Below are 22,152 nucleotides of genomic sequence, written 5' to 3'. Positions count from 1 at the left end.
GTCTCAGCTCTGAATGCACTGGCAACAACTCAAAAGAACTTCAGGTTGTACTGGCCAACTAAGCCAATAAGGAATCCTGCCAATCAGTTCAGAAGTAACTGGATTTTTTGGCTGTGCGTGCCATATGTGGATGCCTAAAGGCAAGGAGGAAACCTGGCAAAACTGTTAATGAAACATAACAAAAGTAAACACTATTGCTGAGAGGGTGTAAAACTACTTGATGCATTGTACATCTGCTCCAATGCTTTTCAAGGTATGTGCAAATAACAGATATAAACCCCTCTTTGTGTCTGGTAGATATTATTGATTGCCTTGAGAGTATTTTCTTTAGTTAAACAATAAGTAAGTAATTTTATGAAGCAAAAAAAAATTAAAAATAAAAAAAATCAAGCAATGTACCTTTTCCAATTAGGGCTTGACAAAAAAAAAATCACAGAAATTAGAAAAGGATAAAGCCAATTAAACTCATCACAGCTCCTTTCTGCCAGGACAGGACTATTTCCCACAGTCAGTGATACTTATATTGTGTAAATTAGGCATATGCAAAGGCAGCCCACCTCCCAATAAATAGCTGGAGGACAAAGTTTATGGACCACCAGGAACCACGAGCACAGCCTCAGAGTATTCCCTTTTGGGGTCATAACCCATAAAGCTACGTGTGGTTTTTGGGTTCTCCCATCAAACTTTGGCACAATCCAGGAAAATATACTCTGTAACCCTTCCAATGTCAGGGCCTCCTGGCATCATCTGCTGCATGCTCAGCACATTAACTAAAGCGGTCCTGAAGCAGGTAAACCTAATTATTCATCCTCCCCTACCCCACACCTACAAATCTACATTAATTCTTCTTCACATCAGTTGTTCCTCTATCCCCCTTCCAGAATCATTGCCTTGATTTGGCTTGCAAAGAGAAGCAGATCTAAGGAGCGAGACTGTCAGAAAAAGCTGACCAAGCCCCTTAGTTCAGAGAACTCAAGCCCACAGAGTGTGTCACAGACTGGAGAATGAGAGAAAACTGCTACTGTGTCTTCTCCTACCCTTCCAGGATACTATGAATACAGAAGGTAAAGGACATCTGCCTCCTCTTCATCCTCCATTTCATTACTCTCCTTTAGTTGGGGCAGGAAGGAGGAAAGACAGATGTGCACAGGAAAGTTCACAGGAGCACTTCAGAAGCAGGAGCTGTCATAATAACCAAGGTGGGAGTTGGGAGAGCCTAGCAACACACAGGGATGGGATAGCAGGATGGGGGGGAAGAAGTCTATGTGGTCAACAAATGTATTTGAATTTGGCGATGTTCTTACAAAGGTGTTTCCTGGTAGGGCTACCATATTTCCAGTTTCAAAAAAAGAGAATACCTGTTGGGGGGTGTGTGTGGGGGGGAGGGAATATGATTGTGGGGCAGCTGTGATATGCCTGTGCCCTGCCCCTGGCCCTGCCCCTGCCCCTCACTCCCAAGCCACAGACCCCCACTCCCCCACCCTGCTGATGACTGTCACTCCTGACCCGCAGCTCCCTGGCAGTGCACTCCCAACCCACAGTCTCACTCCCAAAGTATAGCCCCACCCCCAGCCCTCCTCTTGCCCCTCACTCCCAATCCATACCCCGGTCTCCCCCAGCCTTGCTGGTACCCCTCACTCCTGACCCCTTAGCTCCCTGCTCCCCCCAACCCCGCAAGCATCTCCCGGCTGCCCCACCCCTGCAAGAACAGGCACCGGTGTGGCCCAGCCATGCAGCGCCCTGCTGCCTGGAGGAGCAGGCGCCTCCCCCACCCCGCTGAAGCCCAGTGCTGAGAAAACTTCAATGCTGAGGAGAGAAAAATCCCAAATCCTGGACATTTGTTGTTATTTTAAAAAAACACCCAGGCAGAGATGGGATGACCCAACAAGAGGATATGTCCAGGAAACCCTGGATGTATTATTAACTCCAGCCTGGGATACCTGAGCTCAGAAGCTGAAGTCTTTAGGGGAACTATCACAGCTGAAAGAACCTCAATGAGTTTCTTGTTGCAGGTAAATGAAAAATGGTAATTTGGGCCCAACACTGAAATAGGCAAGTAAGAGGGAAGTAATCTCAGGAGTTCTCAGGCCATGCCAGAATCCATCCCTAACTTCAGGATTTCAATTTTTAGAATCTTTGCTTTGCTGTGAATTATGAGTTTAAAGAAACTTAAACACAGGATAAAATGGAGCTGAAACAGCCTAACCTGGTACAAGCTCCAAACTGGGCACAATCAACTTTTCATTGTGCTAGGTTGTATAGCCAAACTAAAATCCCAAACTGCAACTCTCCACCATATTTAAATTTGGGATACAAAGCAGTGCATACAGCACATACACGACAAAAGAGTTAACACATCTGGATAGACTTATAAATGTTATGCTAATGTCAAGTAAGTGCTCTACACTGATCTAGCTGGTGATGACGACTCTGCAGGGATACTCAAACTGCTCATACTCCTAATAGCACCTGGCCAGTGATCAGTACTGAGATCTTTAGCTGTCCTGGTTTGGCACTTTGAAATGGAAGTCAGAAATCCACAGGAAGCAGCAATAAAATGAATTATTTTAAATGATCCATTGTGACTGTTCCTAGTTGATGAATAGAGCCAATCTATGTCAGAAATGTGACCATAGAAAACCCTCACCATTATCATTCAAAGTGCCAAGAAGTGGTCCAGTGATGTTCTGCTAATACTTCTCCATAGGCCATCCAAGGCATGTAAGACTCCAGTGTCTGAGGCTATAATGTGTCCCCAAAAATCAGAACTTCAGACTTAGGACTTTCTTTCACAAGACTCCCGTTAATGAAGTATGACTGGCCACAATGTTAATGAGTATTACTTAAAGTGTGCGTAACTCATAAGCTACATATTATTAACTCTTGTGGGGCTTGCACTGCCCTTATCCTCACCTGCAACCCATGCCACACAGTGAGTGCACATTCCTCTCTCCAGTTCCTGAAACCAGCCTCTTTCGTTTAAGAGGAAAAAGAATTTGTCTCATTTACACCTGGGCTTGCATTAGCAAAGCTTCATGAAGGTAAATACTGATTTAAAATAAACATAGTTATATTGTGCAACGCCCCAACACTGACACACTTACAGGCTGGATGCAAAGCCCATTCAAATTAATGAGAAAAAAATCCTACAGCACATCAGATTAATCTTAACCCCTTAAAACCTTGCTTAATTATTAAAGGAAACCTCTTTGTGTGCCCACACTGTTGGTTTTCACAGATAGATCATTTTTTATAATTTTGTTATAACAATATTTTTTCTGACAGTGAGAAAGCCTAACGACCAAAACAAAGGATTTCAAACTGACATTTAAGCAATGCTGACAAGAGTGCTGTCGCCTTCACTCGCCCACCAGGAACTGAACCAGCGAGCTCCCAAACCAAAAGAATGAGCTACTACAGGATGAGCTAAAGCCACGGGAGCAACCTTTCTGGCAGGTGTGCCATAAAGGAGCCCTGCACCATCCCCAAGTGCACTCTGATCCCCTTACCTTTCCTGGTCTGCTGCTCTGCTTTCTTCCCCGTGCTGCCTTCCAGATCTGCTGCTCTGCTTTCTGCCCACTCTCTCTCTGTGCTGCCTGTCCCCTCCCATAGCCCCAGAGAGAGGTTACCTGTGCCAGATGGGCAGCCCTAAGCTAAAGAGTCTGCCTGTAGCTGTAACCAGCGGCATAACTGGGTGATCCAGGGCATGTGGAGGGGATGTAAGCACTTACCTCTGCTGCAGTTGTGATAGCACCAGTGCAGACTACTGATGTCTCAGGAAAAGCTCAAGCTGCTGGGGCTGCAGTGCTGTGAGGTCCCCGGGGCCTGAAGCTGCCTTTGAAGTAGTGCGCCGGGCTGGTAGCCCACTTAGTCCCCCACCCCAAGTGCTACCAGTGGTTGTAACAAGCTTATATTCTCCTTAAGCCACAACCTGTCCACTAGGTTAAACTCTCCAAGATCACTTTGCAACACAATACATGCAATGAATTAGATGTACACAAGGTACATCTTTAAAAAAAAAAACCCCAAACAACCAAAAAAGAAAAAAACCAAAAACCCCAAAACCACCAGCTGCAATAACATTAGGCCAACAAAATCCTGCTACTAAATTCTCGAAATGACATGTGAAGATTGAAGAAAACTATGCAAAGTGTAGCATATGCAGGATTCTGTACTGACTTCAGATATAACCAAAATTACACAAACTACTATGCACATGAGAAACATTTTTTTTTTTAAGTTTGAGGTGTTTTATTTTTTAATACCCTGTCAATTCATTCATCTCAGGGGCTAAATCAAAAGAGCTATTGTTCTGTGTTTACTTTCACCTCGGCAGGCACCACACTGCACACACGCCATTCAAATCCAAACAAAAATGAAACCGCATGCATTTCAATACAACTCTGAAATATTTACAGAGTAGGCAAAGTCGTAACAGCAACAGAGCAGAAGCAAAGGGCAGGTCGCTCAAATGTACTCATTGTTAAATGGAAAACTGTGATGGCAGAATGACCTTGTATTTGCTGAATGACCAGATGGTTAGAATTAACTGAATTATACAAACCCAAGGCCTTCTTTTAACAGCTCATTGTTGTTCAGGTAAACCAGTCAGGAGCCCGGAGCTAGTCTATAGCATGTGAATTAGTGTCATCCTCATAAGACCCCCGAGGACACTGATTTTCACCCTTACAGGCAGATGCTGCCGAAAGAGTGAAAAGGACTGGGATTCTGATACCCTGGATGAGCCTCTCCTTCCCCAGCAGAATTGACACACACACTGATCAGACACTGCAAGGAAGTTTGGGCACCTGCTATCCAAGCTGTACCTGTCCTTTTAATAAATAAGTGATAGCAGCCCTCAGGCTGTCAATCTGGCACCTTTAGGAGTTCACCCAAGCACTAAATTCACCAAAAAGGAAGAAAACGAGGCAGAAATGCTGTCGTCTCTCCATCAGCAGCATCAAGATGCCAAATCAAAATGTTATTTATTTATTAAGAAACCCAATAAAATCTCTAGTTATTTTTGGCACATTTCTAAAACAATCTCAGAAATTACCTGGTTTCCAGAACTGAACTACAGAAAAAGAAAGGGCATTTTATTAGCTCTGAAGAACCACAGGCCACTTTTTCTTTTCCTGAAAAGGACTCCAGGGTCCCATTTTCATTCTCAGTTCTGTTGGTGTCGAGCAACTCCACTGAAGCGCGTGAAATTACAGTGAAGTAAAAGTGGCTTAAGTTGGTCAAAATCAGGGCCATGCAAGTCTACAAATTTACAACGAGATACAATGGGTCTCATTTCAGGACTTATTTCACGCCAATTTTACTGTAATACAATTCCCCTGATTTCAGCGGAATGACTCCTGGCTTACGCCTGCACACCTGGGGCAGAATTAAACCCAACAGATTTCTGAAGAGCAAGAAGATTTCTAAAAGTTCTTCTGGAAGGTTAAATGAAAACCAGAATGAAGGAACTTCTCACCTGTAGGTGATGCAAAGGATATCTGGACTTAACAGCTATAAAATAAGTAGGTGCATTAATATTTCTTTTTCTCGGAAACACAAGCCCTAGAGACAGATGCAATTTGAAGTAGTAAGCAGCTTCAGGGGAAAGTGCATAGCAAAAGAAAGGCCGTGATTTGAAAAAATAAATAAAGCAGAAAGGGAGAGAGAAAGACTGATTTTCCACAGCAGTTCTCTCACAGACCTTACCAGGTTAAATCTGAGCGCTGAAAGGAAAACTGGACCTCAAATGTAATATATGTTGTATATAAACGTAACACACACATGCCACTCATACGGAAAGACTTGTGCCAGTCTAGCTTTTGTGGAAAAGAAAGACCACGAGTTCCCCTTTTGGCTAGAAAGCCGCATGGATTTCAGTCACACAAAACCATTTGTGAACTGAATGTAGGTTTGCAAATGTTGCAAACCCAAAGAACAGTCGGAAAGCTTTCCCTGTCCCGGGCAAGCAGAATTAATGGGTCTTCCCAATTACATGCCGGAAAAAGACCGAGAGAGACAAAGGATGAGTCAAGTAAAGGGAAAACCTCTTAAAAAATAAGATCTTTACAATCAGGTATTGCTTGGACAGGGAAAAGAGCTTCTAACTGGGTTAGAGAAAGATCCTTAAAAAAATACTGTGTAGAAAAAAAAAAATCCTATCCTAGAAAAAAAAACTTTATGTCAAAGATGCTGTGTAAGCAAGTACAATGCAAGCTTCCCAATTGCTCTGCTCAGACCTCTCCAGCAAGGGCAATGGAGCACGCTTTCTTCCAGCTAGCTTTGGTACTGCTCACAAGGGCCATTTAGCAAACATAGTGTTACATTAGCACAGTGACAAAAAGTATAAAATGAGAATAAAACCCAATAAATATATAAATAAATATGTGTGTGCGCGTCTGTCTATGTGTGCATGTCCCTTCTCTGCTCTGCCCAGCTCCAAGCTCCTCGCGTCTCTGCTATCGTTGCAATAGAAGTACGCTGCTCTAAACTTCACAACAGAATGGCAACCCATAAAAGCCACAAGTTACTGTAAGTTTTTAAACAGAGTCCGTTAATAGCAGGCATCCAACACTGTTAAATACTAATGCGACTAAAATATCTCCCTGCCGTGTAACACACCTCCCCCAAAAAAATTTTAAAAATTAAAAATCAGGATTGCACCAAGAAAACACTGCAATCCCATGAATTTGAAGTCTTTTTTCCTCCAAAACAAAATGCACGCATGTGCAGACACAAGTCACCCCCTGTATGACGAGCAGCACATGCTGCTGCTGTTACTAGCTCTGAAAAGCAAAACAGAAACACCCATATACAAAGACCAACCTAACACCCACGGCTTTCAGAGTGAAGCCGTTTCACAGGTTGCATTCACTTACCTTGCAAGGCTGTATTAGGTAAATGTGTCTCATTCTCTCCCATTTGTAAAAATTGTCTTTTATCAAGGGGCCAAAGCAGTCTCAAATTGAGCCAGTTACTGAGCAAGTTTTGACCTCCTGACTTCCCACTGTAGCACTGTAACTGTATACCTGACTTTCTTTGTGAATAATTAGCAACCTGCTTCCTGAGTTACCTGGGCTTGCCTGACCTGTTTCTCTATGAAGTGACATCACATCCTTTGATCTCGTGTACTATGTTAACATATGCATTGGACAATTGCTCCTTTGTCTTACCTTGGACTCATTTTGTCCCACTCCCTACTTTCACTTTTATGCTGAAAGTCATCTGAAAAATGTCTGTGGTTTGCAACAGGTGTTTGGTCAAATCACCACAACCTTCCTCAAGTTAGTGATGGATTAGAAAGATTTTCTCAATTTGCCTTTCATAAGAAAAATAAAATGTTAACTAGCATGCCAGTTTGCTGGGGATAAGATTTACAGGCATAAGTCTCCAGCACAGAGAAGGATAATCACAGGAGATAGGGGGCACTAGTAAATGCAAAATCCTCCTTAGCCAAAAACCTTTGTCGTTCCCAAAGATTACCTTGGAGGAAAATGATTTACCTTAGTGCTGCAATCTTGAGGATATTTTAACTATAATAATGAAGCAGGAAGGGATTAAAAGCAAAAGGTTATTTGGTTTCTCTACCCTTCCCTCTGTAGCCCAAGGACACCAATTCACAGATCACCTTATCTGATCTTCAAGTTTATGTGCTGAGGAAATATTTACTTTTCTCTACCGCATAAATGCAAATGCATATTTTGATACGTTTATGACCAATTTGGTAAACGTGTACAACTGGTTTCTTAACTGCAATCCTCATTTTATTCTGACATTTATGAACAAAACTCACAAAAAAGCAAAGTGAACTTTCAGGGAGCAAAATCACACAGATCAGATACTGGAAATGGTTACAGCGATAGTCATTTGGATTTAGATCACTATAAGGGTTTTCTACACAATAAAGTCAGATGTTATTATTCTTCAATAAGAAAAACTTGTACTATTTAATCTGTTTAATGTTTCTGTTTCACATTTCTCTCCCTCCTGCTGTACTTGAGCAACTGAACAATTGCTTCCCTCTCAGTGAAGAAAAGCACAGGAAAAAAAAAGGCTGACGCTAAAGGCCTGTCTATGGATGAAAATGCAGAATAAGGTGCGGTGTGAGTTTAAAGTGGAACTTCCATACTGGATTTGTCTAATTCAGAATAAAGCAAGATTACTCTGGAATAAGAACAGCTATACATGGAATTGATTTCTAACAGTTACTATTGCAGATCTTCCTAAACGTTACGTTAAGATCTGATCTAAGTGCTAATCTGCGCAGTTGTTTGGGATGGTTAACACTGGCAAAAAATGGCTGGCCCGATCTAAATTAGTTCACCTGCAAGGATAAACTAAATTAGGTCAGGAACAGATTAGCCCAATCTACCAAACGTTTGCATACATTTGGAGCATAGCCCTGGGGCACGGAAAGCCCAGCTGCTCACCCCAACCCCAGGGCTGAGCTCTTCTTTCCCCCAATTCAGACCAGGCTATTTTCAGTCCCCCAACCCCCAACCAGACAACCTCCCTAGGCCTTCAAGTCCTGGGAAGCTGCTTTACTGAGGATATATAATTCTTGTTTCGCCTGTATGTTTCTGTAAAGTACTTACCATTGTACTGCTTTTAAAAAACATGAAGGCACTTACTGACTTCTGGAAGAGTCTGCGTTCAAGGCAGAGTTGAATCTCCTGTACAACCTATCTGACTGAGCTAGAAAAAGAGGGAACAATTAATTTCTATTCTGAGTAACCCCTCAACATGTCAAACAGGCCAAAGAAGAGCCTGTATCATCATCCCTTGGGCTAAAAGATGGATGAATTCCAAAACAAAAGTACACACATGCATATATCCCCACGGGCACCTAGGCTCAGCTTAACAGCTTTTGCATTAGGGGGTCAGGGTAAGAGGCACAGCATCTTTTTGCCTTGGTTATGGAGGTGCACAAAAGTCACTGCCAGTAGTGCTCAACCCCTGGCCTACAGGCCAGATCTGGCTCACAGAGCTGCCATCCAGCCCACAGGGCTCCCCAAGGGTCTTGCAGTTTGGCGGCAGGAGAGTGGTGGCAGTGTTAATTGCCACTCCCCTGATGCCAAATTATTAAACCTGATCGGTTGGATAACAAGGCCTGTGTACCAAACGGCACAGGTGGCTGTTGGGCCAGGACGCGAAGGGTCAGCACACAGCCGATTCCGGCAGGCAGGGAAAATGATAATGATAATACTTTTAATACTGTGAAGAAACATTTTCTTTTCATGTAACCAGCCAGTTCTTGCAAGAACAAAAATAGAAATCTAAGGCACAAAGAGAAGCATTAGTCCTAGCCACCGAGTGCTGACATACCCTGCTAAGCAGCATGATTTTGTCTTACTTAAAGCTTTTAGCACCTACAAAAGAAGTGTCTTGTGATTTTTTAGATACTAAAACTTTTTCATATCCCCTCGTATTAGCTCTTATTTTATTTTTTAATATTTAAGTTTCTAAGAGCTGAGAGTGACAGTGCTGAAAAAGATTTCTTTCATCTGAAAAGAAAGCTCTAGGCAGAAACAGTGCAAAAAGGATTGGTGTATAGGTTTTTCACACTCCTGTCTCAACAAGGACTCTGGTGGTGAAAGGCGGCTCGTTCCATTTTACATACCCCTAAAAATATGTTATGCTCAATTACATGCGATGATTAAATTGACCATTTGCAAAGGAAACAATACTAACCCATCTAACTTATCTCTAACATGTAAAGTGCAGCATTTCCACTCCCCAAAAGACTAAGGGCTTTTCTATTTAGATGCTTAAGAAGGCCATTTCAGTATGTCTTGGGTCTAAAGAACTCATTGACAAAGAATGAAGGGAAGTACTGTTTGTTCCCTCTGACACTCAAGTTTCACTTCGATTTTGTTAGGGAAATGAAAACATTGATTTATAAAAGGGGATTAGGGGCAGGCAGGTGCCCCTAAAAACTGAGCATTCCCACCCTGAGTTTACTGTGGGATTTGAAGACAAGCCCATGCCCAAGCACACAAATGAAGTTCCTACAACAAAGCAACAACAGAGCCAAGATCAGTCAAGCACACCTGCTTTACCTCGAACTATCAACACATTCACAGGTTTTCACCAGCCCTCATGGCTCTCACACTCTGAAAATCCAGGTCTCATTGCTAAGAAACGCTCCTGAGAAAATACCAACCAGCACCACAAGCCAAACAGTAAATAGCTACTGCACCACACACAGAAGCCACATTTACTGTAGTTATACAAGCATCGAAACATCTGTAATTCTTCAGCTCTTACTACACTCAATCCAAAACTCTGGCTAATTCATACCAGGTGAGCAATCGAGTATTTCACCATCCATAACCTCATCCAAAAAACAGCCTATAGCTTAGTTTGCACCATGTAAACAGAGCTAAAGGACAACACAGGCTCAGTGCTAACATCTAAGGGCCAGAAAAAAATCCATAAATTCCCTTCTAGTCAGTGGATCTTCCAAAAGCAAAAGTTTCCTAGAGAAGCTAGCTGAGATGCTATCTGATATGCTGATGAAGCTAGCAAAAATTATTTTCTTTGCAGACTTCCAGCACCCTCACTGCAATGGCCCCAAGGTGATTCCTCGCACTTATTTCTTTATTCTCACTGGAATACCATACACCAGAGCATCACTACTATATAATTTCTTCTGACTTTTTAGCCTATATTTATTTATGGCCAATGTAAACTTATTTGTTCTTATGGCGACACTGTCCTTTAATTTACTTATTTCTCCTCCCTCCCATCATGCACAGCAGTCTTACACTTCTGTCTAACAAGCCAAGCTCTTCTAGCCTCTGCTTATGGAGTAGACTCTACATTCTCCTGATCATCTTGGTAACCCTTTCACTGAACACATTCCAGTCTAAATTCATCTTTTCAAACAAAGGTGACTAACATTGTTTTCCTAATCCCCATCTTCTGTCGCTTCACTACGTTTCCCACCTGGCACCGTATCAAAGGTTTATTAAAGTCCAAAAGGGTGAGACTTACCACACATCCACAATATGAGTTATTTTGCATTTTATCCACTATTCTATTAACCTCCATGACAATTACTTTTTCCCTTCAATATTTGTTCTTAAACCTCGCATGACATTTGGGTCAAACTGATGGGATCTGCAGATGCCTAAATTAGTTCTCCACCTCCACCCTCGCCTTAGGTGTTAATAGTACCTTTTTTTTATTTGAATTATATTGTAGTGCTTCTGCTTGATCATTTCATTAAAAATACTTGCTATATAGAACCGGCAATTGCATGTGTCAGCTCTATCAGACATCTGTAATAGATGTTATCCAGTTCCCACACCTTCAGGGCATTAAGCTCCTTGAGATTTCTCAGCTTCACCCTAGAACCGGCGCTGCTATGTAATCAATCATACATGCATATAGCTTCTACTAACATTAGCTTGGCCATATTTTTATATTCTTAAATACCTTAAGCAACAACTGAACGTGTCATTCCAGTGTGCTCGTAATCTTTCATTAGTTGCCTCTCTGAGGGCTTCTCCATGGTCCTATAGAAGCATCTGTCAGGTACAGCCTGTTCAGAGCCCACATTCAGGGTGGCAATTTCCTTTTCCTCCCACTCTTATTTTCATTAGCCATTGTCCCCTTCATCAAACGTCAATGTCTTAGGTGAAAATTGTGTCAAAGTATTGTTTCATTTATGGGACATGCCAAGATCATTTTTAATGGTTGTTAAGATCCTCGAGGATCCTAACCCATCTTTACCGCATTCCAGAAGCTAATGGACACAACGAGTGCCTATACACATGCTCCAACGGTTCTAATTAGAACCTGTCAGAGCAGACTTGATTAATCGAGTCTGCTCCCCGTTCTAATCAGAATGCTGTAGCATCACTGCAGCATCACATGGTGATTTCAAATGGGCCACTGGGCCATGTTTAATGATCTTTAGCTAAAAAGTCTCATGGCCATTTTTAAACGCGTGGGGGGGGAGGCTTAATGCATGTGATGCTGCGGCATTTTAATTAGAGCAGCTCTCCAGAAACCACACTAAGGAAAATGCTCCCCCACCGCTGAGCATGTGTATAGATAGGTACCCAATTAGTTTCAATTTCCCTTTGACATCTGCAGACCACTGAATAATATAGTCATTACATACTATAATTACTGAACATATTAAAAAGCTGCATGTATTTCATATAAGACATGCCAACCTACCTGCTAATTAACAGAGCTAAGAGCACATCACCTGTACCTTTGAATGGAGTGCAAAGACTACTTCACCATTCCAAAGATTTTCAAAAAATATTCTATGACAGGCCCAAATTACTTCCAGGACACAGATGCAGGCTCCAGACAACTGGCTACAACAGAGCACAAAGACACGTAACTGTTCTACCCGAACACGAAACTTTCAGCCTTGTGAATGGAAGTGGCAGTTTGTGGTGACGTGCCACCAGCATGGTGGAACTACAACTCTCCAGAAGATGGCCTCTTAATTTTAAGACCACTTTTGAGGTTCAAAATGAAATGAAAATCAGATCCTTTCAGATATTTTCACAAAACCAAATTCTGCTGAAAAGTGAGCAAAACTTGGGGGTCAGCACAGACAGATTTTCATCCCAAATTTTCTTCTGAATCAGATACATCAAGGACTGGAGCCAGGGTCTGCCACGCCTGAGGCCACACCCCAAAGAAATCGGCAGACTGTCAAAGCATCTTCCTCCCTCTGACTGAAGAGGTTCCAGCCTGTTCAGTAGAGGCCAGTAAAGGCAGGTACCACCAACTCCTACACAGGGCTCATTTGAGTCACACCTCTGACTAGGGATAGCACCAGTCCATGGGTAATGGATTATTTATTTTACTTCCAAACATTTATTACAGTTAGCGGGGAATTTTTCTAGGGAACACCATCTTCCAGACCAACCATGTCAATTCATTTCCTTTTTTTTGTGCAAGCGCACTGGTATCATTTCTGACCCGACTTTCCTCAGAAAGACCCATCAGGGCTCTGCTTTCATTTCAGAGGGGAGTACAACACAAAGATATATCTTCAGCCCATACTAATCCCAGGGTCTTCCACATCCCAGGAAAGCATCCTGTTACGGTTTGGGAAATCCTGTGATGGGAGAAGGTCTGAGGGTTGGTTCATTTTTCACAGAGCATTGTCAAAAGAGACAGTTTCCGATTTTTTTTTCTCCTTATGTTAAATAAAAAGGTAAAAGAGCCTCAGGGTCTTTTACTAAGACTCTTCTTTCAGCCACCAATGTTTATCACCACACTCCTTACCACCTGTAGCCCTGGTAAGATTTTTATCTTCACTTGAGAAGCAGGTATAGAAGAGTTAAGTAACTTCTTCAAGGACACAGAAGCCGGGGCAGAGACAGAAATTGAGGCCAGATCTCGCAGAAGTCCTACTTACATGAATCAGCTACAAAACCATCATTTCTGACAATTGCAGGCTGTCCTCTCCCCAAGCCCTGAATAGTTCCCATGCATGGAGGCAGTCTCCTCACGTTAAGCAGTGGTAGGTTAACACCATTTACCCACTGTAAAACTGTAAACAATGTATGCTTTTTTTCTTGTTCTTTTATTGATACCATTTAATAGCACAAAGCAACAAAAACAATAAAAACCAATTAAACAGCAACAATAGTAAGGCCACACTGATACAAACCAAGAGATGGCGAAGAGGCTTGTCACTTATTCCTACTACAAAAGAAGAAAACAGAAGTTGCTGTTTAAGGCAGGGGTTAGGACTCTGCTACCAGTATCTGAAGCTGAACGAGACTCTGCCATCTTATTCTATCCAGGGCGGTCCTCTCATTGCTGTATGTAGCTGATCCCCAGTGTTTTTTCTCTCAGTAGTTGTCAATGGAGAATTCTATTGGCTGGCCCCTTTTGCGTGTTCCTCTAACTGCCCAATGGCAAACCTGTTATAGCAGAGACTTTGGATTGACTATTTGTTCTTTTCATCATCTTACACAGCGCATCCTTTGCCTGTCCCATCCATTCATATAGGTGAAGAAACATCTTTGTGTCTGCTCAGCACCGAACACAACTAAACTGTATTGTAAAGTTTGACTCCTCAGTGGTTGAGCAGCACTTTGAGATTGCAGAGTGATTTCCAAAGCAATGCTACCAAAAACAATAGTAGCTCTTGCAAAAACAGAAGACAGACATGAAAGAAGAAGCACGTTAAATTGCCTCTGTGGGTGGTACCTAGGCCTGTCGTAAGAAACGAGGAGGCTGGATTATTTAGCTAGCCTTCAAATAACAATGTATGCATTTCTTCTGTGATCTGTGAATGGCCCTTAAGGCAAGTGAAATTTAGGCTCATCTCCCAGAACTCTGAAAGTAAAATGTTTTCTACTGGCACCGTCTGTCTCGCCACCTGCAAGCCAGAAAGTGCCTCTGGGCAAACTGAATTTAAGCCAGAAGAGCTGTCCCAGCCTGGAAAAGAAGTTTCATTTCCAACCCTTTAAAGATGCAAGCAAAGCTTTGCATCCAAGCCCATTCCAAAGTGGATGGAAATAGACAAGATATTTCAAGAACTAAGCAATAATTGTTTCATATAGGAATTCTGACCTTCCTGTACTGAGTAATTCAATAGGAGAACATAAGCTCCTCTACTTTCGTGAGTGGAGAGGAGCCAGGCAGTAGTTAACTGTGCCTAACATGGGTCAAAATGACCTCTCTACATTCAAAGTATAATATTAGCATCAACTAAAAAGGCACTCTCATTTATCTGCAACCTAGGCATAGGATGAGCACCAGTGTTACAAGCAAGCATCCTCATATTGCTCTATTGGCAATTGCTCTCAACTTGGAGGAACCCACCTCTGGAAGATGAGATACTATGTAAGCCTTGCCCTAACATTTAAATTGTATCTGACAACAATGAGGCTGATTGGTGCCAGATGTGCAAATGTTTTGCACGTTTGGCACTCACCTGAGACCAGATGTCCAAGAGCACATTGATGTTGAAAGACTAGGCAAAGCACGCCTCTGTGCTCTTTAAACAGGTACTCTTCTCAGGCTGTCTAAACTCAGAGCAACTGTGGAATGCACCTGATGAATTCTACAATGGCAAGGCATCTTCTAGGCATCAGCAGATACAATTTCATTAATTCTAGTGCAGGACAGAATACTTGAAAAAAGCCTCATTCAGAAGAAAATCAGGGCCCTCAAACTGCTTGGTACTGCAGGCAGAGGTAACTCAATTAGCCACTTATCTCAGAGGCAGAAGTTTAACCTGCTGCATGCAGAGTTTATAGGGAAGAAGTGGAACGGTGGGCAAGGGCTGAGGCACAGAAGGGAGGATACAGAGATCCTGGCCTGGACCATCACTAAAATACTGTTGTAATGGAAACCAAATACCATGTTACTGAATTCCAGCCCAACTGTAAGCACCAGACAGGGCTTTCTGGCCCCAAACGCTCCACCTGCATACATACGTATTTGTAGCTTGACTGCAGAATATACACTCAGTATTAGAAATATCACATTATTAAGTATCAATATTACATTTATATCATAAACTAGCTTCCATGCTTAGCACCTATGCTTATGACTACATTATGGCACGAGACAGGAATTCAGGAGACCCGGTTTATTTTTCTCCCTCTACCAGTAGCTACTAGCTAATCCTTTTCCCTTTTGTGTCCCAGCTGTAAAATGGCAAAATCTACTAATGAAAAACATGATACACAAGCTATGCATTTTTAAGTAAATTTGAGCTTTCATTTTTCAACAGGCAACTTGTATGTGCCCTCCTTTCCACAGTTTCTGCAACAGAGTTAAGCTTTGGTTACAGTCTATAAATACCTACATGAGAACCAAAACGTTGATAGTGGTCGTTTTAAGATGGCAGACAAAGTTTAAAAGAGATCCAATGGCTTGAAGTTAAATGAAACAAAATGGACAAGAATAAGGTTGCGGATTTTCAAGAATGAACAATTTCATAGAAAATGAAATTGTTCATTCTTGAAAATCTGCAACCTTATTCTTGTCCATTTTGTTTCATTTAATTAACCACTGGAACAACTTGCCGAGGGTTGTGAAGGATTCTCCATCACTGGAGCACTTTAAAATTAAGACTGACAGTTTATACATGTTCTTGTTAAAATAAGAATTTATTCAGGGAAGTCCTGTCACCTGCCTTTTACAAGATAGCAAACTAGATGATGACAATGAAGCCTTTGGGCATAAAATCACAGTAAAATTAAAGGAAAAAATCAGTTGGGACAGTTTTAACATTTTGCAACAGATGTGTGCAAGAACAGTTACATACACACAAATATCTGCCTGACATGACCATGCCACTACAGTACAGCCTCTCCTATCCAAAACTCTTTGGAAAGCACCCACCAAAATGCCATTGGGATAACTGAAATCACTGGAGAAGTGAAAATGGAGCATTTAGTGAGGACGTATATGTGCTAAGAGGATGCATACTGTAAATTCACACCCAACTTCAGAGGCAATATATTAAATGCAGTGAAACTTAAAGGATAATAACTTGTTACACAATATCAACAGTTGCAAGTTACTCTATGAAAGTGATTGTAGAAATACAATACTGTATGGTATTAAGCTTAAAAAAGAACAGTATACAATACAGTTTCAAGTTATAGTACTGCATCAAACTTCAGAGTCTAGATGCAGTACTGTATTAAATACAGCTTTAAAAGGGAACAGTCTGTTATTCAATACTGACAGTTATACATAAGTAAAACAAAGTTGCCATTTGGGTAATTAAGGGTTCAGATAACTGAGGATGTTCTATACACCCAAGGCTTATCTGGTGAACACTGACCATTCTCCCAATACTTAGCTCCTGATTTTAGATGATCTTTGGTTCCCTCAGCTTTCTACTATGGGAGTGCACAGCATATAAACAGCTCATGGGTCTGCACAGCATTAATTCATGGAAATACGGGTTTCATCCATTGAAATGTACATCCCTAAGAGAAGGATATTTTTAAATCAATGCAATTAGAGCATCTCAACTGTTTTGAGGGGGGGGGGAGGGGTTGGCTATATCTATACAAATACCAAAGCAGAAATACACAGTCTTAGGGAGCAAAAGACAATCACAGGGAGGAAATCTTTTTTTTTTTTCCCCTTCAGATGAACCAATACAACATTTATTCCAAGGAAACCACAACTCCTAGTTCTTGAATCTCTTGATTCATCCTTGATGAGAAGAATAGCAAAGGCTTGGATTGTCAAAATGGTTTCTCTAATACAGAGAAAACCACTTCACATTTTCAAGGAAAAAAAATAATGTCTGCTCTTGAAAAAAGCTCCCTTATTTCCTCCCTTTTCAGGCAGAGAAAAATACTAGACTAGGCTAAGTTGAAAAACACTAAAGTTTCATACTTTTGTAGATTAACTAACACTTGCACTACATTTTGTTCACAATTATCTATATACACAAAACATTTTCTGTGCATTTCCATTTTTGAGACATACAATACTGTATGGTATTGTATTTAGAAAGTGTAATCATTCAGTTTTTTTTGTTTTGCTTTGTTCTGTTTTCCTTTGCATATTCTGCTTTATATACTTTTTTGCCCTCCAGAAATATTGAGACTTCTGACCAATGTGAGAACTCAAGACCCGAGATGAAGTAGACACTTAACAAGACTTAAGGTTAGTAAGAAAAATCTCTCAAATGGAACGTTTTAATTAGGTCCACCAATGAAAATAAACTGCAAGGAGGTTGGAAGGAAGAAAGCAAAGGCAAATTTTTTTTTTTTTTAAAATCACAGACACCTGTAGAAAAGGAAAAAATACAGGTCAAAAGACTGTCATGGTGCTTTGCAGAGAGAAATCCTTACAAGTGTCATTCCCCCCACCCCCCTGAAGTTATCAAGTGATCTTAAATATTATTCTCTAATGAATATTTTTCTGATAAGTAGATTATTTTACAGATGATTTAAGTGTGTAAACACAAGACTATATTCACGATGGTTCCTCTTCTGCTTCTAAGGAGATGAGTATACAATGTGAAGCTTTTCTTAACAGGGAAAAATGTTGCAAAGTATAGTATCCTATGCAGTGACTTTTATAATGCTGGCGTGCTCTAATGGTGCAGTAAGAGTTGTGGCTAAAATCTTCGTACGTGATTCATTCTCTTTCTCATCATCTGTTCGTGGGAAAAGCTGTAGGTGCCAAAGGAATGTATTGCTATGGAATAAAAGAGTCTGGAATTTCAAAACTCATTTGAATCTTTCCCCACCCTTAGGCATGCCAGTTGCCAAATTTTTGTTACTAAATAATGAATACTTCAGTTGTTAAACATCATGGGCATGTTTTCATTCCTTCAGACAAAGCGTAGCTCTGAAAGAGCAGAAGCCATGGTGATTTACTGGACTGGGAGTTACAGGTCTGAGTTGCAAGCTTGAAGTTCTTTTTCAGATCTGAACTCTCATTAGTTCATGAATTACTTTGTGAATGCAGGCACATACGCCCTGTCTCTGCCTCAGTTTTATGAACTGTAAAACGGAGAAAATAATCCTTGCTGAAATTGGTTGAATATTTCTATGAAAATTTCCATCCCTTATGTCTTCCTCCCATCCCCCCACTTCCAAAAAAGTTAATGGCAGATTTACCAAAAGGAAAGCGTCCACAGGAGATGTTCATGCCAAATGAGATTTTTCAGATTTCCGTCAAATAACAGAAAAACACCACATTTCGGTTTCCACCTGTGCCCTCTCCCCCACACTCTTCCCTTCACTCCCACCCTCCTCCTCCTTTTCCCAGTCACACAACACTGGAACATTTTGGCTGGTTGGGTGAAACTTTTCAGTATCCCTCTACCACCTGCTTCTTTGCCCTGTAACCTTATTTCATATTGCCTACATGTTTCCAGCTTTCAATCGCTTAAAACAAACGAAACGAACAAAAAGAAACCCAAAAGGCAAACAAAAATAACCACACAAAAATGCCTTGATAAGCATTCTGTTTCTAAAAGCTCCCCTAAGCTAAATTTTTTACTGATTTCTTTCACCCAAAAAACCCCACAACTACTTCCTGACCAGTTCTAACATTTTTCACTTTCTTGAAAAAGCACTGAAATGCATGGGGATACAGGGGTAAAGAGGGGTTATTTCTGGCAATGTGGGGCTTATTTTCTCCTAGTAAAAACATTACTAATTATTTCTTTTGCAAGACCGTTGAGAGGCCTGGGCTGCATTGTACTAGACACTACATAACACAAAGAATGTCATTGCCCAGAAGACCCCAATCTAATACTCGGCTGCTATTTAGACTATACCAGCTGGCCCCCACTAAGATTCTGTAAAATAACTTAGTAAAGAAACTACAGTATATATAAGTAATAATTCAATGTCGCGCTTTGCTAATGGCTTACTGTGCATGTTACTTTTCTATGAACCTCTCTTAGCTATAAACGTCTGGCAGAAGGACAAAGAAGCAATCTATGTCTGTTCAGGAGTTAAACAAAAATTCTAGCAGGCCAGCTTTCATATGCTCTGAAGTTTTCATTTTAACAGCAGCTAAATTACATGTTTGGCCAAAGGTGGAATTGCATTTTAGTGCATCACCTAAAAAAAAATCCAGAATTCCTGGAGTGAAACCTTGGCCCCGGTGAAGTCAGACAAAGAGTTCTGTCATTGACTTTCAAAAGTTCCCCACTGAGTTCTCAGATTTAGCCTCATCAAAGACCATGCTCAGTCCTCAGTGCCATTCATCTATTTTAGGTCTCAAGAGAACAGGTTACTATTAACTGTGCTTAGGCAGAGCTTTTGATCTTCAGAGCTGTTTACAAATATTAACACATTATCTACACATTACACAAGTTTGAAAGCTAGTAGTAACTGAAGTTGAAATCCCAGCTCTGCCCTGACTTGATATGGCCTTGGGAAGTGACTCTGGACATTTCTCAAGCACAGGAAATCTCGTGCCCACAAATTTCCTGTCAGTGCCTGGAGTCTGTGAATGCTACTTAACATCTCCCCATGACAATTCCCTTGTCTACCAAATGAGGATAACAATGACTGAGTAATACAAACTGATTATGTCATGGAACAAAGATGAATGCACTGAAGCTAAAGTTAGAAAAAAGATCTTGATAATGGAGCCATTTTCAGCCTGCAAAAGGCTGACAGCAGGCATATCAGCTTTCTCCTTTTTTCCAGTTGGGCTGTTGAGTGAAAATAGCAGGATTAAACAAAATAAAGTTATGTATAACAAGTTTAGAGAGCCTGTCTGGTAGACGATATTTAAAGTTATTTGATCCACCGCTTCAGATCTTACATAAAGAGCAATGCTTTTTGCTGCCCTTCAACACTCTCCATTATTTATAATGGGGATGATCTGTAAGCAAATATGTCTTTAAATATTCTATTTGTTTTACTCCAAAATCTTTGCACCATTAATTTCCACCCAACCTAATCTTGGTGAACATGTAGTCATCATCAAAAAGCTTGAAAGCAAAGGATAAGCTGAATGATGAAAGTAAGCAGCTTTTTTAAACAGCAAAGAAAAAGGGGAAGCGATTGAAAACTGCTTTTCTAACGTTCTCTGGCAAGAGAACTAAAATGCTTATAAATGCTAACTACTACTGAACTCTATCTTGCACAACTAAGACGCAAAGCCTACTACTCGGAAGATCACATTAAGAAGGGTGAAGCATAAAAAACTTCAGTGAAATAGAATCAAAACCTGATCCTCTTTTTAAAATCCATTTTTACCATTTTATCCCTATATCCTGCCTATTATGGAGAGCACTTCTTAAAAATATTTAAATGACCTTGTGTTTGGCTAGCTGCAAGGCAAACATGCTGCAAGGCAAACAAAACAGATAAGATTCATTTTGAATGGGCCCTCTAGGTTCGCTGCCACTCCCACTGCATGCTGCCCTAACAAATGGCCATGAGCTCTTGGCAAATACAGTGTGAAACTCAGAAATAAATTAGTGGGGAAGGGAAGGTGGATTTTCAAGTCAAAAGGATCTTTTGCTCCTAGGTCGTTTTTGGCTTATAAACTGTATACGAGGTAGACAGAAACCTTCCACTGGAAATAGCTATGCAATGCAGACTGCCCCAGTCTAGTAGCAGCAAATGAGAAATTTAGAAAATCAATACCATATTAACACATTATCTCACTTGATGGAGGTGCTGCGCTCTCAACAACAGAGATTTCTCTGAAACATGATGAATGCATGCCCTGCTGAGCAGTAAAAGCTGGCAAATGGCTCCTTTTTATAGAGTCTAAGGACATCTCAAGGTCAAACTAAACCATGGTTTTGACTGACATCTGACTATCACTGGAGAGAATGGTGTTGATTAGCAGCCCTAATGTACAGCATGACGTTATGGCCACCCCCTTGCAGGTGTAATACAGCAGGGTGGGCATGTATTTCAGCTGGAGGGCCACTTAATGAGTTCTGGTGAGCTGTCAAGGTCTGCAAGCATGAATGCCACATGCCCCCAGGGCTGGGGGGGGGGGGCACAGCAAGCTCCTGCAGGCGGCAGCGGCACTGTTGGTGGCGCAAGCATGGCAGGGGCAAGCAGGGAGATCACACAGGTGGCTGCAGCGCTGTTGGCGGTGTGGGGAGAGGAGTGGCGAGCACCAACTGGCGGTCGGCAATCGCCCACAGGGAGCACCAGCAGCATCGGTGCCGGCCAGGAGCGATCACGGACTGCCTGCTGACACCGCTGTCGTGTCGGCGGCAAGCAGCAGTGGGAAATCAGCAGGGACCACTCACAGGTGCCACCGGGAGTGTCAGCAGTGCCTTTTTGCAGGGGGTGCACTGCCATGTTCAGGGGGTGCACATGCACCCGCATACAATCCCTACACGTTGCCAATGGCTGCAAAGGTAGCTCTGCCCCTTGACAGGTACCCCACCCCCTGACCCCTATCTTGGGACCTGAAGTCCCACCCCTAACCCCTGACCTTTGCCACACTGGAAGTCCCTCCCCTACCCTCAGAAGTACTCCTTTTGGGAGGGGGGGGGGTTGCCATCTTAAAACCAGAAAAAAATACATACATTAACACATATATTAACAAAAATCAAACATCTATTGTAGCTTATTTTAATTTATTGTTAATTTGTCCTGATTTATGTGCATTTGCATAGTGTATCCAGAGACGATTGCATAATAGTTCAAAACACAGTCCGACACTAGTACATTTTATGTGGTGGGGGGG

General features: G+C 41.6%; 1 protein-coding gene across 2 annotated transcripts in view; it reads right to left on the bottom strand.

Moving 5' to 3' along the window:
* Nucleotides 1-22,152, bottom strand: part of NAALADL2 (N-acetylated alpha-linked acidic dipeptidase like 2) — a 1,056,665-nt gene that overhangs the window by 779,386 nt on the left and 255,127 nt on the right. The window contains exon 1 of one of the 2 annotated variants that reach the window (XM_019532746.1): nucleotides 6,879-6,997. The exons of the other annotated variant lie outside the window; for it this stretch is intronic. Within the exon in view, the coding sequence (XP_019388291.1) occupies nucleotides 6,879-6,921 (43 nt within the window). The 5' untranslated portion in view covers nucleotides 6,922-6,997. Of the gene's footprint in view, nucleotides 1-6,878; nucleotides 6,998-22,152 lie in introns of those variants that run through there. 2 annotated transcript variants of the gene reach the window in all.

The sequence above is a fragment of the Crocodylus porosus genome, unplaced genomic scaffold, assembly GCF_001723895.1.
Source record: "Crocodylus porosus isolate Cpor-Errol unplaced genomic scaffold, CroPor_comp1, whole genome shotgun sequence".
NCBI classification, from domain to species: Eukaryota; Metazoa; Chordata; order Crocodylia; family Crocodylidae; genus Crocodylus; species Crocodylus porosus.
Note: the sequence above shows the minus strand (reverse complement) of the source record. Positions and strands in the feature narration are given on the sequence as shown.